General features: G+C 35.8%; 2 protein-coding genes and 1 pseudogene across 2 annotated transcripts; 1 reads left to right on the top strand and 2 right to left on the bottom strand.

Moving 5' to 3' along the window:
- Nucleotides 1-994: 994 nt before the first annotated feature.
- Nucleotides 995-5,966, top strand: LOC120170321 (annotated as a pseudogene).
- A 403-nt stretch (nucleotides 5,967-6,369) lies between these two features.
- LOC120170322 (enoyl-[acyl-carrier-protein] reductase [NADH], chloroplastic-like) lies at nucleotides 6,370-9,753 on the bottom strand. The gene is made up of 13 exons (XM_039178285.1): nucleotides 9,709-9,753; nucleotides 9,017-9,333; nucleotides 8,625-8,734; nucleotides 8,478-8,533; nucleotides 8,307-8,391; nucleotides 8,168-8,215; nucleotides 7,897-7,971; nucleotides 7,705-7,816; nucleotides 7,531-7,582; nucleotides 7,396-7,447; nucleotides 7,247-7,304; nucleotides 6,787-6,885; nucleotides 6,370-6,700 (listed from the first exon to the last, which is right to left on the bottom strand). Exons 1-13 carry the CDS (start codon nucleotides 9,726-9,728, stop codon nucleotides 6,546-6,548), a joined length of 1,239 nt encoding a protein of 412 aa, XP_039034216.1. The 5' UTR covers nucleotides 9,729-9,753; the 3' UTR covers nucleotides 6,370-6,545.
- Nucleotides 9,754-20,668: 10,915 nt separating this feature from the next.
- Nucleotides 20,669-21,571, bottom strand: LOC120170394 (AP2/ERF and B3 domain-containing transcription factor At1g51120-like). Its single transcript, XM_039178334.1, has one exon. The coding sequence runs from the start codon at nucleotides 21,569-21,571 to the stop codon at nucleotides 20,669-20,671; it is 903 nt and encodes a 300-aa protein (XP_039034265.1).
- Between the last annotated feature and the right edge of the window lie 6,093 nt (nucleotides 21,572-27,664).

Here is a 27,664-nt window from a genome sequence, read left to right as displayed (position 1 = left end):
GTAAGGTTTGCAAAAGTAATAATAAAATTTTACTGCAAACTCTGAATCTAAAGTATTTGGTAAAGGGGGTAGTGGGACAGTGGATGAGAGGGAGAAGGAAAGGGAGACGGGAGGGAGATTTTTTTCAAATATTTTTCAAATATAATAATTTATTTTTATTTTTTAAAATAATATCTTTAAAATGATCGAGATATGACACGTGTCACTTAATGAAATTTTTTAACAGTTATTACAGATGAGACACTTAAAATTATAACGTAAACATCTAAATTGATCGAAAAATAATTTAGGCAACTAAATAGAAAAAACAATATAATTTAGGCATTACTTTTATATTAAACTTTGATAACGATGATAGAAAAGTTAATTTTTTTTCATATAAATACGAGAAGAAAATGACCATGTTATTATGTTGTTAACGATTTAACTATATAATATATAAAAAAATAATTTCAAAAGTGAATATATTGAGTGACCTTAATAGTTAAAAAAAACTATTGTTCTCTTTTGAGATCTTAGGTTTGAGCAATTTTATTTGTAGGGTATATACATTATTAATATTTAAAAAAAATTATAAACAAATATTATATTATAACCAACTCGGACTATTTAAAAAAATTAAAAGTCTAATAGTAAAATTAAAATTATTAAAGTTTAGTAAGAAAACTGATTCAAAAATTAAAAGCTCAGTGACTGGAAGGGTTATTTAACCAAAACTAGATTTCATGTCCTCTCTCTCTCTCTCTCTCTCTCTCTCTCTCTCTCTCTCTCTCTCAATCCAAGCCAAATCTCGTCAAACAAAAATTCACTCTCTAAACTCTTGTTTCATCCCTAATTTTCATCTCCAAATTTCTCCTTAATTCCTTAAAATCCCAGTAGTTACTCAAATTTCAAGCAGAATATTGTCCTGAAAGGAACGTGTTTGATTATCGAACAATTTTTCGGGAGATTATTTTATTCAATCTTTTTATTGCTTGGGGTTCGAAATAACTTTCTGAGAAAGATACGTTTTTACAGCGTTGGAGCACCTCGGAGTTTATCTTTCGAAAGAGATTCGTTGAATTTTATTGCTGCCTAAGCATATTTCAATTGAATTCTGGTTAAGTTTTGAGGAATGTTGGGTGAAATAATTTTCTTTCCCTTCTCTGAATAGGAATGCTTTGGACAGGAAAGGTAAGCCCGTAAGGTTTTGTGATTTTCTTCGATTAATTGTTGGAGCGTAATTTTGTGTGTGTGAATTTAGCGTTTCTCTTCGATGAACTTGACATAAAACCGATCCTAGTTTTTTATTATTATCCCGGTTTACTGTTATGGCGGCGAGACCGGATAAAAAAATTGTGAAGCTTGATTAGAGTTGAATGTTGATACCTCTGAATTATCTTTATCTTCATAGTTAGGACATTACTTTTCGTAATTAGGGTTTTTGTTTCAACGAATTTGCTTTGAATTCATTTTTTTTTGGTTTTGACTATTTGCCTTCTGCTTCATGAAAAGCAGGTTGCAATAGAGTTGAAGTAAATTATAGAAGGCAAAATCATCAATGTAGTAAAAATTATATAATGGCTATACTACAATGCCAATCTTAACATAATTGCTATATGCTGAAGTGGAAAATCATGTATTTCTTCTAAAAAGTTAATTTGTAATGTTTCCAGCTGTTATTTGCTTCCATGTCCTAAGATAGCTTATTATAAGGAAAAAAAGTAGAAGTAATTAATTGATACCTCAATAATTGGCATTTGATGCATAACTAGGAGCATTTACGAAGGCAAACTCCTTAAGCCAGACACTTCACAGATTTTAAATTCTAAAATGCTGAAAGAACCATCACTTTCTTTCTATTGTACTGTTTCCATAGCTAGTTTGAAGCAGAAAGTTACAATTATAATTTCTAAGCATATTATTTTAAAGGCATACTATAAGGATCTTGCATTCATCTAGAATTCTAGGGTATAATCGGCAGTTGAGAAGTCTTGTATCACAGAAAATTCGGATAGTGGGTTTATAGCCAGTTTAGTTGATTGATGTTCTCAGTTAGCTGAATTTATGACTATTTTGGGTTTATGTTGATTGTTTCCAGGTATTTGTACCTTGTCATTCTCAACATTTATTAGCTTGATTCTGGTTCTTCTGTTGGATGGAAGTGTTTTCATAGCATTAGTGAAGATTGAGATTTGAAGGAGCTATCATGGATTATGCACTTTCTGATAGCAGCGGTGAGTTGAGTTTAAAGTTTTGTTTCAGTTTATCTTTATTTTTCGTTGTAAACTGATGATTTTGAGATGAAAAGAACTTGGTTTCTTTAGCTTGGTTAATTGGCCCAAAAGTTATATTGCGTTCCTCGGCTAATCTTGAGCATCTAGGGTTTATGAAACGTGCTAGTCAATCTAATAGTAGTTTGTATTTGCCAAGGATTGAAGCCCCCTTTTTCTTGCACACCTGCTTCTCTTTCTCAATGTTGCAATTTCTACATTGTTCAAAGTGATCTGAAATGCTCATTAATGAGTGATTTCACGAAACAATTTAACAGCTTGTAACTTTATGAAAGATTCTGTATCAGATTTCTTTTGATTATACTAGGTTCATTATTCCTTTTGAACCCTTCCATAGATATTTTGACTCCTATAAACTTAAATAATGAATCTTTATGAGCTTACACAACTGCAGGAACAGATGATGACCTACCTCCTTCACATCAAAATAGGTTTCAAAGAGGGGGTCGCACTGCTGCTGGGAATGGGAGATCAGCAGTTGTAGGTTCTGCTCCTTTGCCTCGAATGCATGGTGACATGGAAACTCAAATCCATCTCATTGAGCAGGAAGCATACTGTTCGGTCTTACGGGCCTTCAAAGCTCAATCAGATGCTTTAACTTGGGTATATTATTCAATATTTTGTCACATTTAAGATTATTTCATAGGTTTTGAAGCTATAAACCTAATATGCTGTCTCTCACAGGAGAAGGAAAGTTTAATTACTGAACTCAGAAAGGAGTTGAGAGTATCTGATGAAGAACATAGGGAACTTCTATTGAGGGTTAATGCGGATGACATGATTCGTAGGATAAGGTCTGATTATACCAATGTCATGCTCTGCTGAGCAGCTTTCATCAATGATTTCTGGTTATCTCTGAATTGTGATGGGAATTATGATCAATCATTACTGTTAGGGAATGGAGTACGATGAGTGGGCTCCAGCCTGGAATGCTCAGCACCAGTCAGCGTATTCATGACCCTTTACCTAGTCCAACTGTATCAGGATCACGCAAAAAGCCGAAAACGTCGCAGTCTGGAGCTTCATTATCTATGCATCCATCTATGCAACCATCTTCATCGGCAATGAGACGGGGTCCTCCCCCAGGAGCAAAGAGCAAGAAGTCAAAATCAGTGAGTTAAATGGTTTCAAAGTGACGTGAGAAATGTTGATGATTTTGATATGCATATTCTATTTTAATCACTTACTGATTATGTATCTTATGTTGTATCCTCAATGAAGTCGACACAGTACCCTTCCACAGGTGTTCCTGGAAGGCCCCAGGCTCCTAATCGTTCTTCTTCAAGGGCTTTTGCAACTAATGAAACTGCTGAAGCAGCACCGTATGATCCGTTAATTGGAAGGAAAGTTTGGACCAGGTGGCCTGAAGTTAACCATTTCTATGAAGCTGTTATATCAGACTATAACCGAGTTGAGGTATACTTCACTGTTAATAATACTTTAAGCTGTTAATTACTGGAGCTCTTTGTAATCCTATCCTATGTCTCAATATTGACAGGGGTGTCATGCTTTGGTTTATGATATTAATACGGCAGATGAAACCTGGGAATGGGTCAATCTCAAAGAGGTAGAATTGTTTTATCCTTACGCGGTTACTTACAATACATTGTTGCTTTTTTGAACTGATTTACTTTCAGTTAGTTTGTTACATACCGTTTTTAACATATCAACCACTTATCGGATATTGCAGAATTTATGTGCTAGTCCATCCTTGCCTATTGAATTCATATTATTCGTGAGCTATGGTTTAAATCTCATAGAGTTCCAGTATATTTTCAAGCATACCAATGATCAATATGATTTTTATGAATTGCAACCACTGTATGTCTGGAATTGTAAATTTAGGAGGCTTGCAAGTTACTGTTCAACATATTTTGGTATATCTATTATTTTTTTTATAGGATTGGTATATCTATTATCTACTGATGTGAACGGGGATTTTGTAATTCAGCAATTTTCATCCAAGTTATTGTTCCAACCTCCAAATACATAACTTTATTGAAGTTACATCACCAACCTTTTTCATAAACCTTCTGCATATCTTCACAATTTGCTCCGAATTAATGGTTGTGCATTACATTTATAGGATAGGATCCATGTTTTGGAACTGCTATATCTCTGATCATGTAAATAACATTGTCGTAGGCTTGTATTATTGCATGCTGAACTTATAATTTTGATAATTTTAATGTCTCATTGTTTTTGTTACATCCTAGGATGTCTTTTACCATCTGTTCCTACTTTTTATTACTTGATCATAGAGCAATAAGAGATTAAAAATGATATTTTATTTTCCTGTCCTTTTCGATCATACAATACAATATTAGAATAAAATCCTTTTGATTGTGCTTTTCTGCCATCCATTGATTTGTTATATGTATAATGGCAGATATCTCCTGAAGACATTAGATGGGAAGGTGAAGATCCTGGAATATCCCATAGAGGTGGTCGTCCAGGACCAGGCCAAGGAGTTAAGAAGTCCATGGCTCGTGGTGGTGGGGTTGCTGGAGCAGGAAGAGGTAGGGGATATTGAGTTTAAAGGGTGCCAAAAAGGATTTTCCTTCTAAGCATAATGGCGTTGGAAAGAAGGCTCTTGGTGATATTGAGATACTTCATACAGATACCCTAATTAAGGAGGTATAATTGCTATTGGAAGCTCATCTATAGACTGCAATTGTCTCATGTTGTGTGTATTATTTTCCTGTATAATTGTGTCAAGTTTCAACAGGTGGAAAAAGTTTTTGGTGCAAACCATCCTGATCCCGTTGAGATTGAGAAAGCAAGGAAAGTGCTGAAAGTAAGTATTGTCTTTTTCTTTGTACTGCATAAGCTGTAGCAGTAATCATGGTGGATATTTTATCATTGTAGGAGCACGAACAAGCGCTGGTTGATGCAATTGCTAGGCTTGAAGATGCATCTGACAATGAAAGTGGTAACGACTAGTTCCATATAATTATGATATGCTAACAGTAAAAGTAAGAATGCATCATCATCTGTTGTATAATATGGTTGTAGCTTTTTGATGCTCAATTTACTTTTTCCCAAGGTGTACAAATTTCCAATTAATTATTGTTTTCCTCACTTCCATTTCCATAATAATGAATGCAAATGATATAAATTTCAAACAGAGGATATAATATTTAGTTCATAACTTCTGTCTCAAGCCTATCTCGTTTTTTTTGGGTGGAACTTTGACAGCAGCAAGAAGAAAAAAAGGGATTGACATGTTTAAAGCCATGTGGCTCAAAACAGTGAAGATTTATAACTATATGCATGAACAGCATCTCTTAACTTCATTTATTTGTTTGGCTTAAAAGCAGATGGAGAGCACCGATTCTCACAAGGGCAATCAATGGATCAAGAAATAGTGTGGAGAAAACGGCAGTACGATGAGATGGGTGAAGTTAGGATGATCGAAGGTCTGCTGGCAATAAATGACCAGCCAACGAGTGATAGTTAGCAAAGCAAGATTTTTTTTTGTTTGGGGGGGGGGGGGGCTAACGCATGCAATTTTAGCCACAACTTCTGTATATCCGTAGCAGTAGCAGCAGCAGCTTGTCGACTTTGAGTGCTTGTATCTTGTTTAATCCTGTTTACCTTCCCAGCAAAGGTAAATGTCTTCTCTTTTTAGTTATCTGGCTCTTTGGATTTAGTTTTGTTGTAACTTTAATTTAAACTCTAAGGTAGGGAAATGTATCATGAATCTTTTAGAGGCTAGTTAACATATACCTGACCATTTACAAGTTTATAAGTACACATTTTGTTTGCTTTTTTATCCTCTCCTTATTCTGGTTTGCTGCCAAGTTTCAGATATATGTAAAAATCAGAAGAAGCTGTTTTGTGCTTGTAAATCTATATCGAGTTCCCATAACGAGAGTTTCAATTTATCTTATAGTGACTATTTTTAATTAAATCAGTGTTTGTTCTACATATAAATATATTTAACTTCTAGTCATTTCGGGTTATTTGGATGGTGTACTTTTTTCTTATTAAATCAAATCGGTTTCGGTCACTCTTAAAAACAACAACATGGGACGTTGTGATGTAAGCATCCATTCACGATTCTTTAGTGCAATTAGGATAATTGAAAATTGTTCACTGAAGAAAGTTCATTCATGCTAGACAAATCATCAAAAACCACTTTATAAGTCTAAAAAGGGCAGAACATTAACTTCTCATGGCAAAATGGGACCGGTGACCGAACATCCTAGACCAGTACGGTACTGCAGTAAACATCTTAGATCATTCAGCAACCAAATTTGAATCAGTATCCTAATGCTTGTCGCCAGGAATGTTGAGATCTTTAAATATGGGACTGTCAACTCCAACACCCATTGCATTCAGACCGTTATCGACATATAAGACAGCACCCGTGATAGCAGAAGCCAAAGGTGATGCCAAGAAGGCAGCAGTGTTCCCTACCTCATCTGTCTCATCATCAATTTCCTTAATTCAGTAATCATGAAAACAAAATAAGTAACACTTAAGAATCGCAATAGTTCCTCAAAATAACCTGCTGATAGTTCTTTTTGCAGAGGTGCATTGGCAATTGAGTATTCAATCATTGTATCGATAAATCCGATTGCTTTTGCAGCACGACTTCTTAGTGGACCTGTAGAGCAGAAAAAAATAGCAACTTACAGGGTACTGCAAGATCGTAATATTCGAAAAGAACAATCTCCGGGGTATTCTCAAATCCAAATAACCTTGGTGCTTTCGACACTATGTGCTGGGCAAAAGTAAATAATGCTATAAAGTTAGCATCAATACGAGATACAACAAGGTGTATCGATGATAATCAAATGTCTTCGGAACATTTTACTGTGTCAATATATATCGACTGAATTATCTCATGGCAACTTCCAAGGCAATAAAACATTGGAATTACAAGTCATGGATCGGGAAAACACGGCGAATTTCAGGTTATAATACTAAATATGTTGGTAAAAGATGAGAGCATGAATCATTCATACCAGCAGATATTGTGTTGACCCTAATCTTGTTCTTTCGTCCTGCTTCAAAAGCAAGTACCTGAAAATGAATAGAGAAAGGCACAAACATGCCAGTTTCAAGTACCAAAATATCCAATCAATTTAACATACAGATAAGTTGAAGAACCCACTCTTGTATCGCTTTCTAGAGCGGCTTTAGCAGAACTCATACCTCCACCATATCTGCATCATCACTTCATTTTAGACTTCTTGTCACCTAATGACATTTCAGGAACATTTAAGAAAACAAAACATAGAAGACATACCCTGGAATTATTCGCTCGGAGGCAATGTATGTAAGAGAAAGTGAAGAGCCTCCTGTACCAGCAATAGCATATTTTAGAAACACATCTCCGGGCATGAAGTCGGCCATTTGACAACAGAGCAGCATAAGATATATAGTGGACCTAATGCTAGACTAAATCACACAAAAGACCTGCCTGGATTCATTAATGGAAGAAAATGCTTGAGTAAAGAAACATAGGAGTAACTTGAAGCAGATAAAGCTGCAAGATATCCATTCCGGGATGTCTCCAATAGAGGTTTGCTGACCTGTAAACAAGTAATTGTTTGTTAAGAACAAAGAATCAAGCTGAAAGCGATTGTCATTTGGAAGCTAAAAACTCATGTACCTCTGGTCCATTAGCCAGTGAATGCACAAGAATGTCAATGCTGCCAAAGTCCTGTCTAACGGATTCAGCAACTTCCTGTAACACATAGGAAATAACATAACATACTGAAAAATTTCGTTTGCCAAGTATACAAAAGTACAGATAGAAAGGGACCAGATATCCTATTCTTATTTATACCACAATAGGTGTGTGAGCTCAAGTCTACTGAAAAAAAGTTTTAGGTTCTAGAAATCCCTAGACATGCATTTATGGAAGGTATTTTGGTACATACCTTAACAGTCCAATTTTTAGATCCTGCATATCGCTTATTTGATTTTATCTGCATGTAAAAACCAAGATAAAAAGATGTAAAAAGGATATTTGAACTTATCAACATTTAGATTCTCTAGTGTGTCAAACTTATCCCTTACATCTTCGGGTACATCATCAAGTTTGTCAAAGACTGCATCTAGGGGATATACTTTGGTAATCTCCATTAATGAGCCATCAGGTAATCTGAAATATCAACTTCTGTCAGAAAAGCCATTAACCATTAATTCAAGGAAGGATCCACTATATTGCAACATATAACCAGCTCTTACACTCGTGATTCATCAAACTTTCCACGGCGCAAGCTGGTTTCAAATATGTTTAAAGCCTACAAGGGAAACTTTGTTGTCAGCATGCCACATTTTTGTCAAGACCTGCAAAATCCTAGATAAGGTCTACAAAGATATAATTTTGCTTACAGGCACCCATGTTCCAACTAGAATTTCAGCACCCGCAGCAGCAAGAGATTTCGCTATTGCCCATCCATATCCGTTGTCATCAGCTACACCAGCAATAAATGCCCTCTTACCTGCAGAAAGCATCACTACTAGTGTTAGAAAAATGCCTTAAATTATTAAAGAATTAAAATAGCTTAGTTGAAGTCCTTGAGGCAGCAGCCTTCCAGTTTGGTAAACAGCATTAAAGCTAAAAGAAAACCAACAGAAATGTGGTAGAGGCATCCTTTTTTTGGAAATTGTTGTTCTACTAAAGGATACATATATTGGATCAGTCTAAGGAAATCAGACAGAAACAATCTTAAGCAACTTATACGAGAACGCAGAGCAGAAGCATTACGAGTAGCAAGTCAAACCTTTCAAGTCAATTGGCAACCCAGAAGCAGGCTTATTTTCACTAGATACAGACATTGCTCTTGTCATAACTTTTTTAAAGTTTATTGAAGATGATGCAAAACCAGGTCGGAAAGGCTCCAAAGATTGTGATAAATTGCGAGCACTTGCAAGCTTAGTCCATGACACGGCTTTGGAATCGGCAACTAGATTGGCAGCGCCTGCCTTAAATACCCTGTAAGAGGATGCAATGCAGGGTCTTGCTGAAGCTAGTTGAAGGCCAGAAGCTGCAATTGCCGCCATTCTCAAAAACTGATATTTGAAAGCAGAAACTGAAAATCTGCACAGAGAAAAAAAATGAATCAGGCCTGACTCAGAACAAAACACATACAGAGAAATGAGAGCATGTATAATAACACATATTGTGCTTTAAGAATACATTTCATTTTGCTTTACCATAGAATATCTAAGCCACTAAACTAAACTGCCCATCTATTCATCAATATGACATGTTTAGTTCACATAAAGGAAGTAAAGAAAATTAACTAAACAACTCAAACCGGAGAATAAAATGTTGGTCGATAAATGTATGAGGAAATTCCTCAAAGACCTAAATTAATATGAAATTAACTCATCAAAGCTTCCATCTTTTTTTACCTTACTAAAACCCCAAAATTATTCACTATTTATCTCTAAGAAACAGATATAATCTTACCCAAAATTCAAATATGGCATTTTACATATTTCCCTGAAAAAAATGAAAAGAAACCCACAAAAAGGCCATGGAAGCTTCGAAATTTTGAGAATGGAGTACCCATTTGGGATATAAAGCATAGAACTTGGTGAAAGTGAGAGATACATACCTTTGAGGGGCAGAGAGAGCCAATGTGGAGAGTGAAGAGAAAGAAAAAGAAAAAATATTAAGGAAGTTCAAAGAGATCAAGGTGATTTTATAAAGGGGTATTGTTTTTGTTCAGTGTCAACGGAAAAGGCAAAGTTAAAGCTAAAAGCAAATCGATAAAACGATTATATATAGCGAGAAAAGCGGAGATTCAGCGCAGTTGTTTGCTGGCGGGCGTAGCTCTTTCAGTGCTTGCTAGGTTTCTTTTACACTGTGTGTATTCGAGTTGAATTAGTAATTAAGTTATTAGATGATTTTTTTATATTTATAATACACTATTCGTCATTTTTTGTTAAAATATTAACGGTCATTTGAGTTAGACCTCAACATACTGATTGATATATGATAAAATTATATTTTAATGATGAATATTAATATCGTTGTTGCTTTCAAACACTGATTTAACGACATAATATTTCAAACAATAACTTAACAACATAACGTAAGCAGAACATGATACACAAAATACAACTTAAAAGGTTTTGAGATCATATTTTATTATATCTCAATCAACAAATTAATGTTTAGCTTAGATGAATGTCAATTTTTTAACAAAAAATTTCGAGTTTGGAACATATAGACAGTCGAGTGATCATTTTGTAACTTTCAATGATTAGGAGATTCAAAAATGCAATAATGCCTTATAGTCGAAAGATCATTTCGTAACTTTTAATATTTAATGGACTCAATAAAACAACACTCTAAATAGTAAAAGACAATTTGTGTAGTTTACTCTATATATGATAAACTACAAATTAGTTACTAAAATTTAGGTCGTATATTGATTTTACCATAAAATTTTAAAATGTTTCCATTTATACATTAAACTTTAATTTGGAGTTCAATTACGATATTGGGCCGTTAAAAATATGATCCTACAAAATAGGTCTAATCAATATCCAATTATATTTAAATATTTTGGCAATAGAAAGTGTAGACACTCATTTTCACCTGAATTTGAGTTTTTTTATTTTTATTTATTATAGGCATATATACGATAATATAGTATAATTTTTGAAAGTGTTTTTGAAAAATATAACATATAGTTTACAAAAAATGGTTTCTGAAAATATATATAATATAGTTTTTTTAAAAAACGTTTTTTGAAAACTTATATACAATATATAAGTTTTAAAAACATTTTGAAAATTATATAACATATATTTTTGAAATCATTTTGAAAATATAATGTATAGTTTAAAATAAAAACATTTTTGAAAATTTTATATAATATATAGTTTTAAAAATATTTTGGAAAACTCATATAATATTTTTAAAATCATTTTTGAAAACTATATGGTATATAGTTTTGAAAACATTTTTAAATATAATATATAGTTTAAAAAATATTTTTTGGGATATATATATTATATAGTCTATATTATTATTAGTATTATTTCTTTTCATTTTATTCACTTTATTCATTTGATTTCATTTATTATGTTTATGGTCCAGGTCCAAAGATTGGGTCTAAGAGAAGTCCACTGTTCGGGTCCAATATGTTTGGGGCCTGAACCAGCCCAAACTCTACAAGTTAGGGTTTACTCGGTCAAGCATTGCACCGCACGAGGGAGGAACAAGTCACGCACAGCCAGGCGAGAAAACCGGCCAAAATCCGATCACGAAGCAACCAGCCCCGGCTAAATCGGGACTGACCCATCCCGTTTTAGCCGATCAACCCACAACGGCCACCAGCCCCGTATTTCGGAACAGGAAAACGGCCGATGAAGGCCTATAAATACCAAATGGACAGACCCCACGACGGGGGGGGGGCATCTTAACCACGAGAGTAAACAGAAGACCATCAACCACGATCTACCCAGGAAACAACCACCAAAGCCTCAACAAGGCACAAGCACAACATCATCGAGAGGTAAAACCACCACGACAGTACCATCAACGGTACCAAGATCGACCAACACAGATCAAAAAACCAGAGAACACAACCAAGAGCCAAAGCACCATCATCAAACCGAATCATCGAAACCACGAAACCATCGAAACAAAAACAGTACAAAAATACAAAAAACCAAGCAAGAGATCAAAGAACACTCAAGTTTTTGAAGGATATCGTCACAGCCGAAGGCTTTCGTCTGTGGTTGCATCGGGAAGGCGAGGAGCTTTCGTCGGCGAAGGTGAAAAGCCAAGTACATTTGTGTAGATCTACTCCGATCTAGGGCCTAGTTCGTTGTTTGGTGGTTAGATCCGGGCTCAGGGGGTGGAGAGGAATATTTTGAGGGGTTTTAGTTTTACGGCCGCCGCGAGCGGCGGCCGTCGGCGGCTGTAGACGACGGCGGCCGGTGATCAGCTTCCCATCGGTGGGATGGCCCTAGAGAGAAGCCAGAGTTCTCTCTTTTAAGAGAGATGGAGCAAAGTTGCAAAATGGGGTGAGTGACCATTTTCGGCCTGAAATACCCCTTATATAATGCGCGTAAAACGGCGTCGTTTTGCTCAGGGACTTTCTGCGTAATTTCGTTCATGGGTAAACTATGTATCCGCTCCCTGGAACCTGTGATGCTTACGTTATAGTCACTGATATTAGCTTTTATTATTTTTAATTCTGACTTCAAATTTCAGGCGTATTTTATTTCAGTCACTAACAATTCCTTTTTTTTTATTTTTTGGGCCAACGTTTTTCATTTATTTAACATTTTTTTTTTCTTTTCCGTTTCCTTTTAATTATTTAAAATTTATTTATTATCTTTTGTCTAACATTTCGATTGTTTTTTAGAAACTTCAGTCAATCAAAAGTAAGCTTTTCAAATCGAATAATTTTAATTTTAATTTAAGTTTTTAATTTTCGCAATTAAAGATAACCGAAAAATTAATTGGTACCGAAAGGGCGGTTCAAGGGTGCTGATCCTTCCCTGACCGTAACCGACTCCCGAACCCGACACGTTTCTGGTACAACGCAGATCAGGTAAGATGGTGTCCGACCTACCTAAATTCGTTTTAAAGTGGTCGGTGGCGACTCCAACCCAATTATTTCAAGTCGAAGCCCATTCCGGGGCACAACCGAAAGACGGTTGCGACAGCTTGGCGACTCCGCTGGGGACAGGTAAGTGAGTCAGGCCGAAATTAATTTTCGGTTGTCTTTTTATGCGAAAATGGTAAATTTAAATTTAAATTTATTTATTCGATTCCAGTTATTTACCTTTGATTATTTTTCAAATAAATAGTTGTACTAACATTTTTTTAATGATTTCAGAGATTTTTGAAAAGTTTCTATCTCAAGCTCTATACCCGAGCTCCAAACCCTTTTAAGTGGGGGTGAAAGCAACGCATTCGTGTGAATTTATTCACCGCATATGCCTAGCAAGTAGCCTTCGGGATTCATATACCTTATGTCTTCGTGTGAATTTATTCACCATGCGGGCATAAGGGAATGTTTCCTCTCGAGTTTAACTTAGTCCACACAGGCCTGTGATGGGTTTAGGACTAAGGGTCTGGCAAGCCCAAGGGGGCACCGGCAAGGAGAACTCGAGTACCGTTTTTAAGACCTAAACCGGGAGAGTGCAGGGAATTAGAGCCCACCCCAAAACCTCATTCCAAACCTTAGGCTGCTTTGATTTTATTTCCTGCCTTACTTTATGTTCAAAGCATGCGAACTAGACAAATATGCGATTAGGATTTGTTTGAGATTAGCATGCGGGATAGAGATCATGTCCGGGTAGGAATAATAAACATGTGGGGTAGATATCATGTGGGGTAGGATTTTTTCATTTTTATTATTGTTTTGATTTACCTCACTAACCCTTTTATTTTTTGTTCTTTTTTATTTTGTGTTCAACGTTTGCATCATTTAAAACGATGTGTTGATCCACCAAAAATGTGTTTGTTAAACATGAATAATCTGCATTAATGGACAAATGGGTTATAATACAAAGAGATAAAAAAAACTCAGAAGTCCAACCGTGGTCAAAGAATACTCAAAGGTAAAGTTGCAGGGGCAATACGAGGAAAAGGTCACCGACCCGGTCGCTCCTTTTGAAAACTACAAGAACAAGATGGTGAAACACTAGCTGAGCTGGATGCCATTACTGACGAATTCAAGAAGCAAGCTTCGGATAGTTTCCCTCGATGGAGGGCTTCAATGACACTTTCGTTAGAAACAAGCTCGGTAGAAAGTGAAAGTCGGACATGCAGTCCTTCGAGATCTTTTTTTTGGGGGCAATCATCTCATTATTCGCACATTTTAGCCAAAGGAGCCGGAATGGTTCGACAGGATATTCAACTAGTGAAAAAGACGAATCAACTTGTCAGAAGCTGTACAGGATCTATACCATCAAAAAAGTTTTTTGTCTCTTCAGACGTAACATTTTTGTCCCCAATAAAGATTATTCAGAATAATAGGCACATTTTTCGGATCAATGCCTCGAATATTTCATGCATCATACATTCAGACATATTGTGCATTTTGTTACTTTTCTTTACATTCGCGTTATGATTCCTTTTTTTTCATTACATTCACATGTCTCATCAAAAATGAGAATATTCCGATCCTATGACATATAAGGAGCTTTACCAACAGTTGTTTGACGCACACGTGGTGTCACCATATCCAGAGAAATCCATGAAGCTCCGTACCCCAGGTAGTATGATGAGAACGCTCACTGCGAAAATCATAGTGGAGTCCCAGGGCGCACTATCGAGAATTACTCCACAATCAAGAGTATCATACAGAAAATACGTAACAAGAATCGGATCGACTTCAACAACTTGGGGGCATCCAAGTGAGGAAGACCATTTCATCATTTGAGACATTTTTGTTTGAATTTGTTTTTTCATTTTTTTTTTCTCTCAAGTTTTTATAAGGACTTTTAAATAAATTTATGTTACTTTAAAGATGTTAAGCAATGGATCACATTTGCAAACTTGCAATTCTTTGAATATCATTTGAATTAAGAAACTCTGTGAATGGTTCAAAGTTACGGATCTTTGACAAAGTAACATGTTTTAAAACAAGGACCTTGACCTTACCCAAAATATACCCTCAAACACCGTACCCTGCTCTTACAATTAACTAATACAACATTTTCCTTTCATAAGGTACGGACAACATGGGGCATCATTTGCATATGACAATTACTATGTTTTTTTATTTAAGACGTTCAATGACGATGATGATCTTTACAAATGAAAGAGTCGAGTAGGTGAATCCAGTTTAGGTCAGTTGCTTGAAAATTGAACTCTAAAGATGAGATTCCTTGACTTTCAAAAAACACCTAGGCTATAACAGGTTCTTCTTGACAATCTTAGGAAATTAAATCCGTAAAACTGAGCTATTCCACTAAGGCAATTGGTTACAGAGGAAACTCGAAAGCCCTGGCTTTATGAATAGATTGTATTCAAACCATGACATTGCTCGGACACTTGGCAATTCGGTGTTTGCTCCACTGTTTTTGTCAGGCCGAAGACTTTGTGATGAGATGAACCCTTCAGTTAAACCTGATAAAAGTGATTATAATGTTAAGCTGTCCCTCTAAAGTAATTGGTTAAACACCCCGACTTTATGGATTCAGCTAGCCAGACAATGGAAAATTAAATCAAATTTATCTGAGCAGGAAATTTTCGGTAATGTTGGACTAAGGGAGTTAAGGAACACCTGTTATAGTCGACTACACACGAGCACTCAAGAATTTCATTTTTAGACCGATATTTTTGCACTGCCTTCGTTAGAGGAGCCTACAAAGCTTGAACAAATGGAAGATTTCAGAGGACCGAAATAAAATGTCTAGTAATTGGTCATTCTAGTTGCGTCATTATGTCCGCACCCAAATGAAATGCCAAAGCATGTTGCGATATTTAAAAAAAATGAAATGACATTTTGTGTTACCAAGACCTTAGAAATGAAGCCAGCCTAAAACCAACTCATCCGTTTGAACATTTGTCAAAGAGTTGTAACTCTGAAAGCATTAAAAGAGCTTTTGATTTCATTGATATTTTTTGAACTCACGTTTACAATGTGATTCAGTTGCGAACAATATTTTACAACATTTTTATCATGTCTCTCTCCTAAAACAAGAAAAAGGAGAAAAACATTTTAAAGCGGGACAGTCTCAAATATGAAAGGTCTGTAAAGCCAAAGCTCGAGAAGCAAATGGGGCACGATCAATTCTATGAACCAGATTGGCAGGCAAGACGCGGGACTTCAATCCAAGAAATAAATCATAATTCATTCATGATTGCATGCATCTTATACATACCTAGGTGCATCACATCCATCATTTTCAGCATACATGATTTGTTACAGCCTTTAGAGCCAATTTCAACTTCACAACGAAGGATATTGGACTCCAGACAACGTAAGTTCAACTTCACGACGAAGGGACCGCTGGTTGTCAATAAATAACTTCTCAATTTTAGAGCCAATTTCAACTTCACAACGAAGGATATTGGACTCCAGACAACGCAAGTTCAACTTCACGACGAAGGGACCGCTGGTTGTCAACAAACAATTTCCCAATTTCAGAGCCAATTTCAACTTCACAACGAAGGATATTGGACTCCAGACAACGTAAGTTCAACTTCACGACGAAGGGACCGCTGGTTGTCAATAAACAACTTCTCAATTTTAGAGCCAATTTCAACTTCACAACGAAGGATATTGGACTCCAGACAACGCAAGTTCAACTTCACGACGAAGGGACCGCTGGTTGTCAACAAACAACTTCTCAATTTCAGAGCCAATTTCAACTTCACAACGAAGGATATTGGACTCCAGACAACGTAAGTTCAACTTCACGACGAAGGGACCGCTGGTTGTCAACAAACAACTTCTCAATTTCAGAGCCAATTTCAACTTCACAACGAAGGATATTGGACTCCAGACAACGCAAGTTCAACTTCACGACGAAGGGACCGCTGGTTGTCAACAAACAATTTCTCAATTTCAGAGCCAATTTCAACTTCACAACGAAGGATATTGGACTCGAGACAACGCAAGTTCAACTTCACGACGAAGGGACCGCTGGTTGTCAACAAACAATTTCTCAATTTCAGAGCCAATTTCAACTTCACAACGAAGGATATTGGACTCGAGACAACGCAAGTTCAACTTCACGACGAAGGGATGACTGGTTGTCAACAAACAATTTCCCAGTTCCAAAGCCAATTTCAACTTCACGACGGAGGATATTGGACTTGGAACAATACAACTTACTTGGATTTCAACTTCACGATGAAGGATATCCAATTTCTTTGCTCAGCTTAACGACGAAGGGTCACCCGCGGTTTCAACTTCATGACGAAGGGAATCGTGCACACAAGCAACATCAATCTCTAGATTGGATTTCAACTTCACGACGAGGGATATCCAACTCAAAGAAGGAGTATCTGCCAACCAAAAACCTTTGAGTTCGACTAGGCTCAGCTACAAAGCACATCATTTGCAGCATAGCTTAAGTCGAGAAGGGCTATCTGCTAAAGACATTCGAGTTCGATTATATTCAACTTAGAGGCAAATCAAGCTTACATAATAGCTCCAGGCAAGAAGGGCTATCTGTCAATAAAATTGTCGAGTTCGGCTCCATTCAGCTCGATGACACCTCAATCACACTACTGTTCGGCTACAATCGAGGTTTTCAAGTCGAGAAGAAGACCTGGGTTAACCGTGTCTTAGTGACAATAAGCCGTTTTTCCGGTAACATAGCTTAGGTCGAGGAAAGCTATCTGTCAGCGAAGACCTTTCGGGTTCGGTTTCATTCAGCTCGAGGGCCTATCAACCACATGATAGAGTCAATGAACTACTTTCCAGTCGAATTTCCAACCAGAGTCTTTAAACCGAGGAAAAGACCGAGGCGCACTACAACGAGAAGCCACATTCCGATTCAAATCCCGAGCCATCTGCTTCAATTCTATATCATTTCAAGGTGGACTCGACTTCACGACGAAGGAGCCATCTGCAACCCAATTCGACAGGGAGTTATTCTTCAACTCTACCGAGCGAAAATTTGTGTCTTTTTATCTTTGTCCTATTCTTCGTTCCACGAAAAAGGACAAAGAGGGGCAGCTGTAGACACTCATTTTCACCCGAATTTGAGTTTTTTTATTTTTATTTATTATAGGCATATATACGATAATATAGTATAATTTTTGAAAGTGTTTTTGAAAAATATAACATATAGTTTACAAAAAATGGTTTCTGAAAATATATATAATATAGTTTTTTTAAAAAACGTTTTTTGAAAACTTATACAATATAAGTTTTAAAAACATTTTGAAAATTATATAACATATATTTTTGAAATCATTTTGAAAATATAATGTATAGTTTAAAATAAAAACATTTTTGAAAATTTTATATAATATATAGTTTTAAAAATATTTTGGAAAACTCATATAATATTTTTAAAATCATTTTTGAAAACTATATGGTATATAGTTTTGAAAACATTTTTAAATATAATATATAGTTTAAAAAATATTTTTTGGGATATATATATTATATAGTCTATATTATTATTAGTATTATTTCTTTTCATTTTATTCACTTTATTCATTTGATTTCATTTATTCTGTTTATGGTCCAGGTCCAAAGATTGGGTCTAAGAGAAGTCCACTGTTCGGGTCCAATATGTTTGGGGCCTGAACCAGCCCAAACTCTACAAGTTAGGGTTTACTCGGTCAAGCATTGCGCCGCACGAGGGAGGAACAAGTCACGCACAGCCAGGCGAGAAAACCGGCCAAAATCCGATCACGAAGCAACCAGCCCCGGCTAAATCGGGACTGACCCATCCCGTTTTAGCCGATCAACCCACAACGGCCACCAGCCCGTATTCGGAACAGGAAAACGGCCGATGAAGGCCTATAAATACCAAATGGACAGACCCCACGACGGGGGGGGGGCATCTTAACCACGAGAGTAAACAGAAGACCATCAACCACGATCTACCCAGGAAACAACCACCAAAGCCTCAACAAGGCACAAGCACAACATCATCGAGAGGTAAAACCACCACGACAGTACCATCAACGGTACCAAGATCGACCAACACAGATCAAAAAACCAGAGAACACAACCAAGAGCCAAAGAACCATCATCAAACCGAATCATCGAAACCACGAAACCATCGAAACAAAAACAGTACAAAAATACAAAAAACCAAGCAAGAGATCAAAGAACACTCAAGTTTTTGAAGGATATCGTCACAGCCGAAGGCTTTCGTCTGTGGTTGCATCGGGAAGGCGAGGAGCTTTCGTCGGCGAAGGTGAAAAGCCAAGTACATTTGTGTAGATCTACTCCGATCTAGGGCCTAGTTCGTTGTTTGGTGGTTAGATCCGGGCTCAGGGGGTGGAGAGGAATATTTTGAGGGGTTTTAGTTTTACGGCCGCCGCGAGCGGCGGCGTCGGCGGCTGTAGACGACGGCGGCCGGTGATCAGCTTCCCATCGGTGGGATGGCCCTAGAGAGAAGCCAGAGTTCTCTCTTTTAAGAGAGATGGAGCAAAGTTGCAAAATGGGGTGAGTGACCATTTTCGGCCTGAAATACCCCTTATATAATGCGCGTAAAACGGCGTCGTTTTGCTCAGGGACTTTCTGCGTAATTTCGTTCATGGGTAAACTATGTATCCGCTCCCTGGAACCTGTGATGCTTACGTTATAGTCACTGATATTAGCTTTTATTATTTTTAATTCTGACTTCAAATTTCAGGCGTATTTTATTTCAGTCACTAACAATTCCTTTTTTTTTATTTTTTGGGCCAACGTTTTTCATTTATTTAACATTTTTTTTTCTTTTCCGTTTCCTTTTAATTATTTAAAATTTATTTATTATCTTTTGTCTAACATTTCGATTGTTTTTTAGAAACTTCAGTCAATCAAAAGTAAGCTTTTCAAATCGAATAATTTTAATTTTAATTTAAGTTTTTAATTTTCGCAATTAAAGACAACCGAAAAATTAATTGGTACCGAAAGGGCGGTTCAAGGGTGCTGATCCTTCCTTGACCGTAACCGACTCCCCGAACCCGACACGTTTCTGGTACAACGCAGATCAGGTAAGATGGTGTCCGACCTACCTAAATTCGTTTTAAAGTGGTCGGTGGCGACTCCTAACCCAATTAATCCAAGTCGAAGCCCAATTCCGGGTCCAACCGAAAGACGGTTGCGACAGAAAGGAAATATATTCTTTTCCATTTGACTAATAAAAAACAATTCTAATAAAAATGGTAAAGTACACAAATGATCCCTCGATTATAAGATAACACTTTGTTGAATCCTCCAACAATTAAATGTTATAAAATGATCCGTTGACTATAGGACACTACTTTGTTGAGTCTCCAGATTATTAAAAATTACAAAAAGGTCACCGACTACTTATATGTTCCGAACTTTTTGTTAAAAAATTGTCGGTTGTATGAGTTGGACGTTAACTTGTTGACTGAAATATGATAAAATCTTATCACATAATCGTTTGAGTGTATTTTGTGGATCGATTCTCCGTTTACATAATCTCGTCAAGTCAATTCTTGAAAATTTCGAGCCAATGCTTGAAAGTAGCGACAATGCTAGAAGACATCATTAAAATATATTTTATCATATCCCGATCAATATGTTAATGTTAAACGCAGACGATTGTCAATTTTTTTAATAGAAAAGTACGAGTTTAGAACATATCAATAGTTAGGTGACCATTTTATAACTTTTAATTGTACGAGGAATCAACAAAACAACACCCTATGGTAGTCGGGGACCATTCTATAACTTTTAATAGTCAACGAACCATCTATGTACTTTAAAAAAAGGTTTTGAAATAAAAAAATATTAATAGTGTTACGGTTAATTAATCTGTGCTCCAAACAAAGTAACATTTTTTCTCTTTACATTATCAGATGATTTCAATCCATTGAAACCACAATGTTCTCCATTATTCTCGTTATCATTATCTAATTTGCAGCAAAATTTCTTCCCCAAATTCAATCCCAAATCTACATGCAAATCACCCTGATCATGATGAACCGACGATGATTCTTTTCTCTGAAACTCCCTATTTTCCCCTTCACCATTGATATAATTCACATCAATCAAGAAGAAACTCACACCATCTTCTTGTTCATCGGGGCATTCGCACGCGTAAAACACAATCACATCTCTTTCCCTTAGTTTCTTATCCTTCACGAATCGACTCCATCCCCTTGTAAACACAAAGCTTTGGCTACTCCGACAATAACAATACCGGAACTTCCAAGTTTTCATCGACTTATCGTAAAATATAAGTTCGAGATCTTCGTATCCACCGTTGATCAAGCGTTGGTGATTGTTTTGAATGCACGGAAAGTGTTTGATTGCATGTCTCTTTGGGATCACGAGCCTGTTCAACTTCCCAACATCACTCGGAGTTAATTCCTTTCGAAATAGTTGGATACACGTGAATTGGAAATCGCCATGGATGATGCTCGATCTCTCGTCCTTTTTTACCATGGATTGATAAGAACCGCAGTTGACTATGCTTAGTACATCTTGAACGGTATAAAGGTTTTGGAAATTAGACTCTCGGATGTTGTGATCGGAGCATGGAAAATTTGTACGACAATCTCTGGTTCGGAATTCGATCGTTGCCCTGTCGTATGTCATAGTTGTTAACGTCTCATTAGTTTCAGTCTTTAAACGTTTGCTAGCACGAAATACAGCATCAATATCATTGTCGGAGATGTTGGATTTCGAGGTTTTTATCGTCGTCATATTAGCTTTGCTTGACGTCTTCTTCCTCCGTCGACAATGGATTTATATATAATAAAAGAAATATTTATTCAAAAGGTTTTAGGGAGAAAATCATGCAAACAAAAACAAACCTTTTTGTTGTACGAAAGTGATTGTTAAATACCATACTTTTCTCAATAAAATTGTTTGATTTTCCATTAAAATATAAGGTTAAGAAACAATTTCTTTCTTTTTGATTTGAAAAAACCATGAGAACATAGAATTACCACCTTGTCAATTAGTTATTAAAGAACAAAATTTGAGGGACTTGATTCTAAAATTGTCTTGATCTAAAGATTATAACTTTCAGAAGTTAAAAATTGGTTACTATTTTTTTGAATGATTATAAAATAGTTTATGTGACGTTGTAATAATAATGAAATTTGATAAATTCAAAGACTATTTTTGTAACAGTTTGATAAAGTCTAATGGTTATTTTGTAAATAATGTTTATTTCATTATTATTTAAGGTGCCTAAAGTTTCATTATGTTATCATTTTAAGGTCATCTTATTAGCGATCGTTAAAAAATTCTATCAACTAGTCAAATTAATATTAATATTGAAAAAATATTTTTAAATTTTTTTAATTTTATAATTTAAAAAAAAAAACTCAATCTGTAAATTCTTAAATCCTCAAATTTCTTTAAACAATCGAAGACCAGACGTCGAGAGAAGGTTTAGGACTCAATTTTGGTTCGAATGAAGATTATTTTGTAAATGCTTAAAAAATATAATGATTATTTTGTAATATTTGAAAAAAATACCGATTAAAATAATTATTTTACATAGTTCCTTTATTCTAAAAAAACTAAATCGGAGGCATCGTTCCTTCCTTACTATTTCAGTGTCACCTTTTTGCTCTTTTATTTTCGTATTTTAAAAGCTACTTTTCTTTTCAATTCAAAAACCTCCCGAGTTCACAGATTGAACTCTTGTTTGAACTCTGTCTCTAGGGTTTGCTTACAGCCATCTGGTACGCCATTTCTTTTTTTAATTTTCATTCGCAACTAATGTCTGATGTAAGCTTCTAGTGATCTGTTTGTTTCTCGGGAATTTGCGGAAAACAGATCAATAGAAAGTGGAAAACAGTTTTGGATTTTGTGCAGTTTCTTTCTTTAAAGTTTGAATTCGTCTGTTAAGGCGCTGATGAACGAATGCGAGATAGTAGGCTTTGATGTTTTGAGCTTAAAATTGATATGTCGAGTGTTCTAATTATTTTTTTTTTCTCTTGTTTTTAGAAGAAAAAGGAAAGGTTATAGAATGTGCTAATTAGTTAGCTTCCTTTTTATCAACATTTAGTTTTTCCTAAAAATCTTACGTATTCTCTTGACTGTTCTAGCCAGAAGGCCTCGCAGCGAGGCAACCAGTGTTCTTTACTTTGATGTTGTTTTATTTGTTGTATGTTTGGCACATGATCTCTCTGCTGAAATAGCTCTTTAATTAACTTGCATTGGCCGATAGATATTTACTTTTATATATAACCTGTTATGAGCAGAATTCTGATGTTTGGGTTTCTATCATTTGCTGTTGTAGAATTTGTGACTTACCTTTACCAAAATGTCTCGAGCGGAAGAGCTATGGGAGAGGTTAGTACGGACGGCGTTAAGAAGGGAAAGATTTGGGATGAGTACAGTAGGTCAGCCTGCTGGTGGAATTGCTGGATATGTTCCTTCGTCTATTGCGAACGATAGAGATATATATACAATTCTGAGACTTGCAGATGAAATTCAGGATGAGGAACCTAACGTATTGAGAATTTGTATGTTTTTTTCCTTTTCCTTTGGTTTCCATGAATCTTTTGTTATTCTATCATCTGATCCATCATTGCTGCCGGTTTTTATAGCTTATTTATTTTTCCTAATTATAAATCATAGGAATCAGTGCTGACATGTCTAGATTTTTATTTTTTTTGGATGATATGTTAAAGGCTCGAAGTTTATGTCCCAAGAATTCTGCATATTTATAAAACGCACATGGGACACTTTTATTGGTGGTGTTATTTTCAAGCCGCATGGCTAATGAAGTCACATGTCATACACCTAGTATAAGCTTGTGTGACGAGAAGATATGATCCTCAATTTTAGTGGAATTTTTGTACCCTTGTTTCTTTTTTTAATTTTTTGTTACTTACTTTTTCTGGTGAATGAATTATGGCCTTATAGGGTTTTGGGTTCTGCTTGGAAGATTAAGGATCGGTTAATGGTAACACATCTAATATAACTTGAACCCCTGAAGAATACAATATTTCTTACAATTAAAAGATTCTTTAATTTTTTTTTGATATGATAATTGATTCTTTAATGGTTTAAGTTATATATGGTATAGTTTAGTAGGTAGTCTGTACTTGTGAGTTCGAGTCCAACAGATGATAGCTTGCATGCTGAGTATAAAAAATCAAAGACACTTGGATACTGCTGATGTAGAACAACCAAAACTGCATATCTGCACACACATATGGGTATAAGTATCTACATGTCTGTGAGATGTTTCTTTTTTGTTTCTCTGCTAAGGAGTTGATCTCATTTCTGTTAATATAGTAAGCAATTTCTCTATTTCAGTTATGTGACCGACGAGAATTATGCTGCATATGAATCTGTTTAACAGTGAAGCTATCATTTTGCTTTGGGGAAATATCACAGGTCTTCAATAAAAGCTGTTTAATGTTTTTGACTTGCTAAATTTTATTGTTTTCTTGCAGTATGTTAGCATGCCTATTCATTTGCTCAAAATCTGGATCCTAATAGTGAAGGCAGAGGCGTTTTACCATTCAAGACTGGTCTAATGTCTGTGATCAAGGTAAGTTAACAAAGCAAGAACTTCTATTTGCAAGAATGAGCATGAGTAGTCTCTCCAGTATCCATTTTGTGTGTGTGCATTTTATACTATCTTGTGCCTGTTGGTTGTTACTTGTTCTGTTAAGTGCAGTTAGCATTTGGACTCCCTTGTGCAAATTTATGCTCACGACACATTCTTCAAATCGGGTTGGCTAAAGGTCCTTGAACAATTAAAGTGATTATTTTATGATGTTTTAAATTTTAAAATGAGTATCTAACCTAAAACCAATTGGTTATATGTTGAGAGGTCCTTGTTATATTCATATTCCCCAGTTACCCCAAATCAACAGATGTGGAATATACTTTATCTGCACTTCAATATTCACGCCTTACGTGTTGGGACAACAGTCCTATCATGTGGTACGAACTTCACATGCATCACAAGCCTCTCTTGCGGTATCAACTTTGCGTCAATAGAAGTAATGCTTAACTTTGATACTGTGTTAAATTTTTAAAATGGGCATCCAAGCTGAAACCAATTGTTAATAGGTGGAATGGAAAGCCTTATTTTTTTTTTTGTTAAATTTATGTGCTTATGATGATTCCTACTTAATGTTGTGAGATTTACTTTATGTCCACTTAAATATGATGAAGTATTACATACTTTCACACTGATGTTGGTGCCTATGAGGTTTGGATATTAGGATGTCTTGGAGAAAGCTAGGTTGGAAATGTAGTTGGTTTATTGTATATGCATATTTAATGCATTTTTTTGTAAAGATGTTTTATACAGAAATTGTTATCCTCAATGTTTCTATTTAATGTAAGTTGCAATTCTTGACACATTCTTCAATTTTTCAGCAAAAGCTAGGAAAAAGAGAGGTTGGGACCATAGATAGTAGCCAAGATATTGCTCGCTTGCAAGAGTTCTATATGCTTTATAGAGAGAAGAACAATGTTGACAAGCTTCGGGAAGAAGAAATGATGTTGAGGGAGTCGGGTGTTTTTAGTGGCAACCTTGGGGAGTATGTATCATAAAAAACCATGCCGTTTTAACCATGGCTTCTCTAAAGTTCTCTTCCCTTCAAATGTGCTTTTCATTTGTTTTTTGTTTGTTGCTGGAGTCTTGAAATGAGTATATTGGGCAACTTGGTCTATTTTTACTCATAATTCATACATGTTATAGTTGGATTGGTTCCGTGTTTATGTCTTTTTTGTCTCATGCATAATTTTGTAGGTGAAATGAATTAGGTCAATGTTTTAACCATGTAGATCATTTTCATTAGCTTCATTGTTTAAAGAATATGAATTGAAATTGAGTCTACTCTAGGTTCACCTCATCTAGATTCTAGAAGTGTTAGAAAAATAGCGATCTAATTGTTGCTTGCTATGTTATGCATTTATTTGACCTTTATGTGTTAGTTTTGGTTTAACCTTGAGCTCTCTTAATTTCATAAGGTATTTGTTATGAATATAATCCTGTTGCTTATGATGAGTTGGATTTTTTTAAAATAATGTTTTGTAAATGGATAGGGTTAGTCTCGGTAACTTTCATGTTGACTTGCAGATTGATCTCCTTTGTTTTATTCTTTATTTTTAAGTTGTTTATTCTCTCATGCTTTCTTAATCTAGGTTGGGTTTGCCAAAACTGCCTAGTGATTTTTCTATTCCCGATACAAGGAGTTCTGATCTTATGGATTTTCTGCATTATGTTTTTGGATTTCAGGTTTGTACTTCTATGGTGAAATGGATTATATTGTGTTTCCTTTATGCTTTTTTTTGACAATTTGTGGAATTCTGTTTGCAATACTGGCATTTTTGGAGGCTAGGATGGGTTATTTTTCTTAGCTTCTGCTTGTTTGGTGATTTACCTTTGCATGTTGTCAGCCTTGGTCTGGTTTCTTGCTTGTTTATCCCTAGTTTCAGTTTGTGAAACCCGATTACCTCCTGGATGGTTTAGGGTATGCAGAAACTATCAGCCTCTTAATGTCCCTTGATTTGTATGTACAAATTTAACCAGCCAGTTAGCTGTAAGGTGATTCTGTTGCTCATGTTTGATGCTGGGTTGAGCATATCTTGGCTTTTGTTTTGCTTGTGGTGGTTTTTCTTTCTACTTAGCCTACGGGCTACAGACTTGAGGAATGCATGGGATTTGTATGGCATTGTCTACAAGCTAGATGTACTGGGAACAAATACTTCATTGACGGTAACAGCTATACTCATTATTTGATTGTTAAGAACGTTTATTTTCCACTCTGTGGTAAATTTTCTTGTTCGTAATATATCCTCACACACGCGCATATATTTGTACTGATTATCAATGTTGCTTTCGAACTGATTAGTGCCATTTGGTTCATAAATGTATTTTATCTCTTCTGATTTAAACAGGTTTTCACGTTCAGCCAGAAGATTTCGGTTAATTTCCAGCTTCTGCTGCGCTTCATCCAAGGGCTCTCCTTCTTGTTAGTAATAGCTGGTTTGGCTGCTGCAGTTGTATTTACGGATTTGACTATCCCCGACATATTTGCTTGCATCTTAGCATTCGTACCCACCGGATGGGGAATCCTCTCTGTAAGTTCTTCTTTCTCATTTTTTCCCTAACGTATTCATTCAAACGCCCAACTGCACACACAAATTACAGTAATGTGCAATGATTTTCATCCCGAGATTATACATGATATAAATTGCAGATCGCAGCAGCTTGGAAACCATTAGTGAAAAAAGATAGGGTTGTGGAAATCAATTCGGTCGATAGCACGATTATACGATGCTGGAATGGGAATGCTAATATTCGTCCCCGGTAGTGTTTCTCTCGTGGTTCCCGTTCTTCTCGACATTCCAGACGAGGCTGATGTTCAACCAAGCTTTCAGCCGAGGTTTGGAAATTTCCCTTATCCTTGCTGGTAACAATCCCAACACTGGCATTTGATATTTCTTTATTACTATAGTCTTACCAATATTTACACCAGCCTGTCTTTTGTTAACTGATTAAATTCAGCACTGAAAATATTGTAAGTGTTAACTTTTTAATTTAATTTTTTATTCAATTTGACTGCTGAAAATATTTCAAGGTAAAACTAGGTGGGGGTAATTTGACCAAAATCTAACGGGTTCCGACTCGATAGGATTGGGTTTTGTAAAAGTTGAGGTCGATTATTCGAGTTTTATTTTATAACTCGACTCAAATTTAAGATTTGTTCGAGTCGATTCGAATTTACAAAATTACGAATCGAATCAATTTGAGTCGAAAAGATCAGTTTTCTAAATCGAGACAAATTTTGTTCACCGCTAACTCAAACA

Source organism: Hibiscus syriacus, unplaced genomic scaffold (assembly GCF_006381635.1).
Source record: "Hibiscus syriacus cultivar Baekdansim isolate YM2019G1 unplaced genomic scaffold, ASM638163v2 tig00111779_pilon, whole genome shotgun sequence".
NCBI lineage: Eukaryota > Viridiplantae > Streptophyta > Magnoliopsida > Malvales > Malvaceae > Hibiscus > Hibiscus syriacus.
This window is presented reverse-complemented; position numbering and strand designations above follow the sequence as displayed.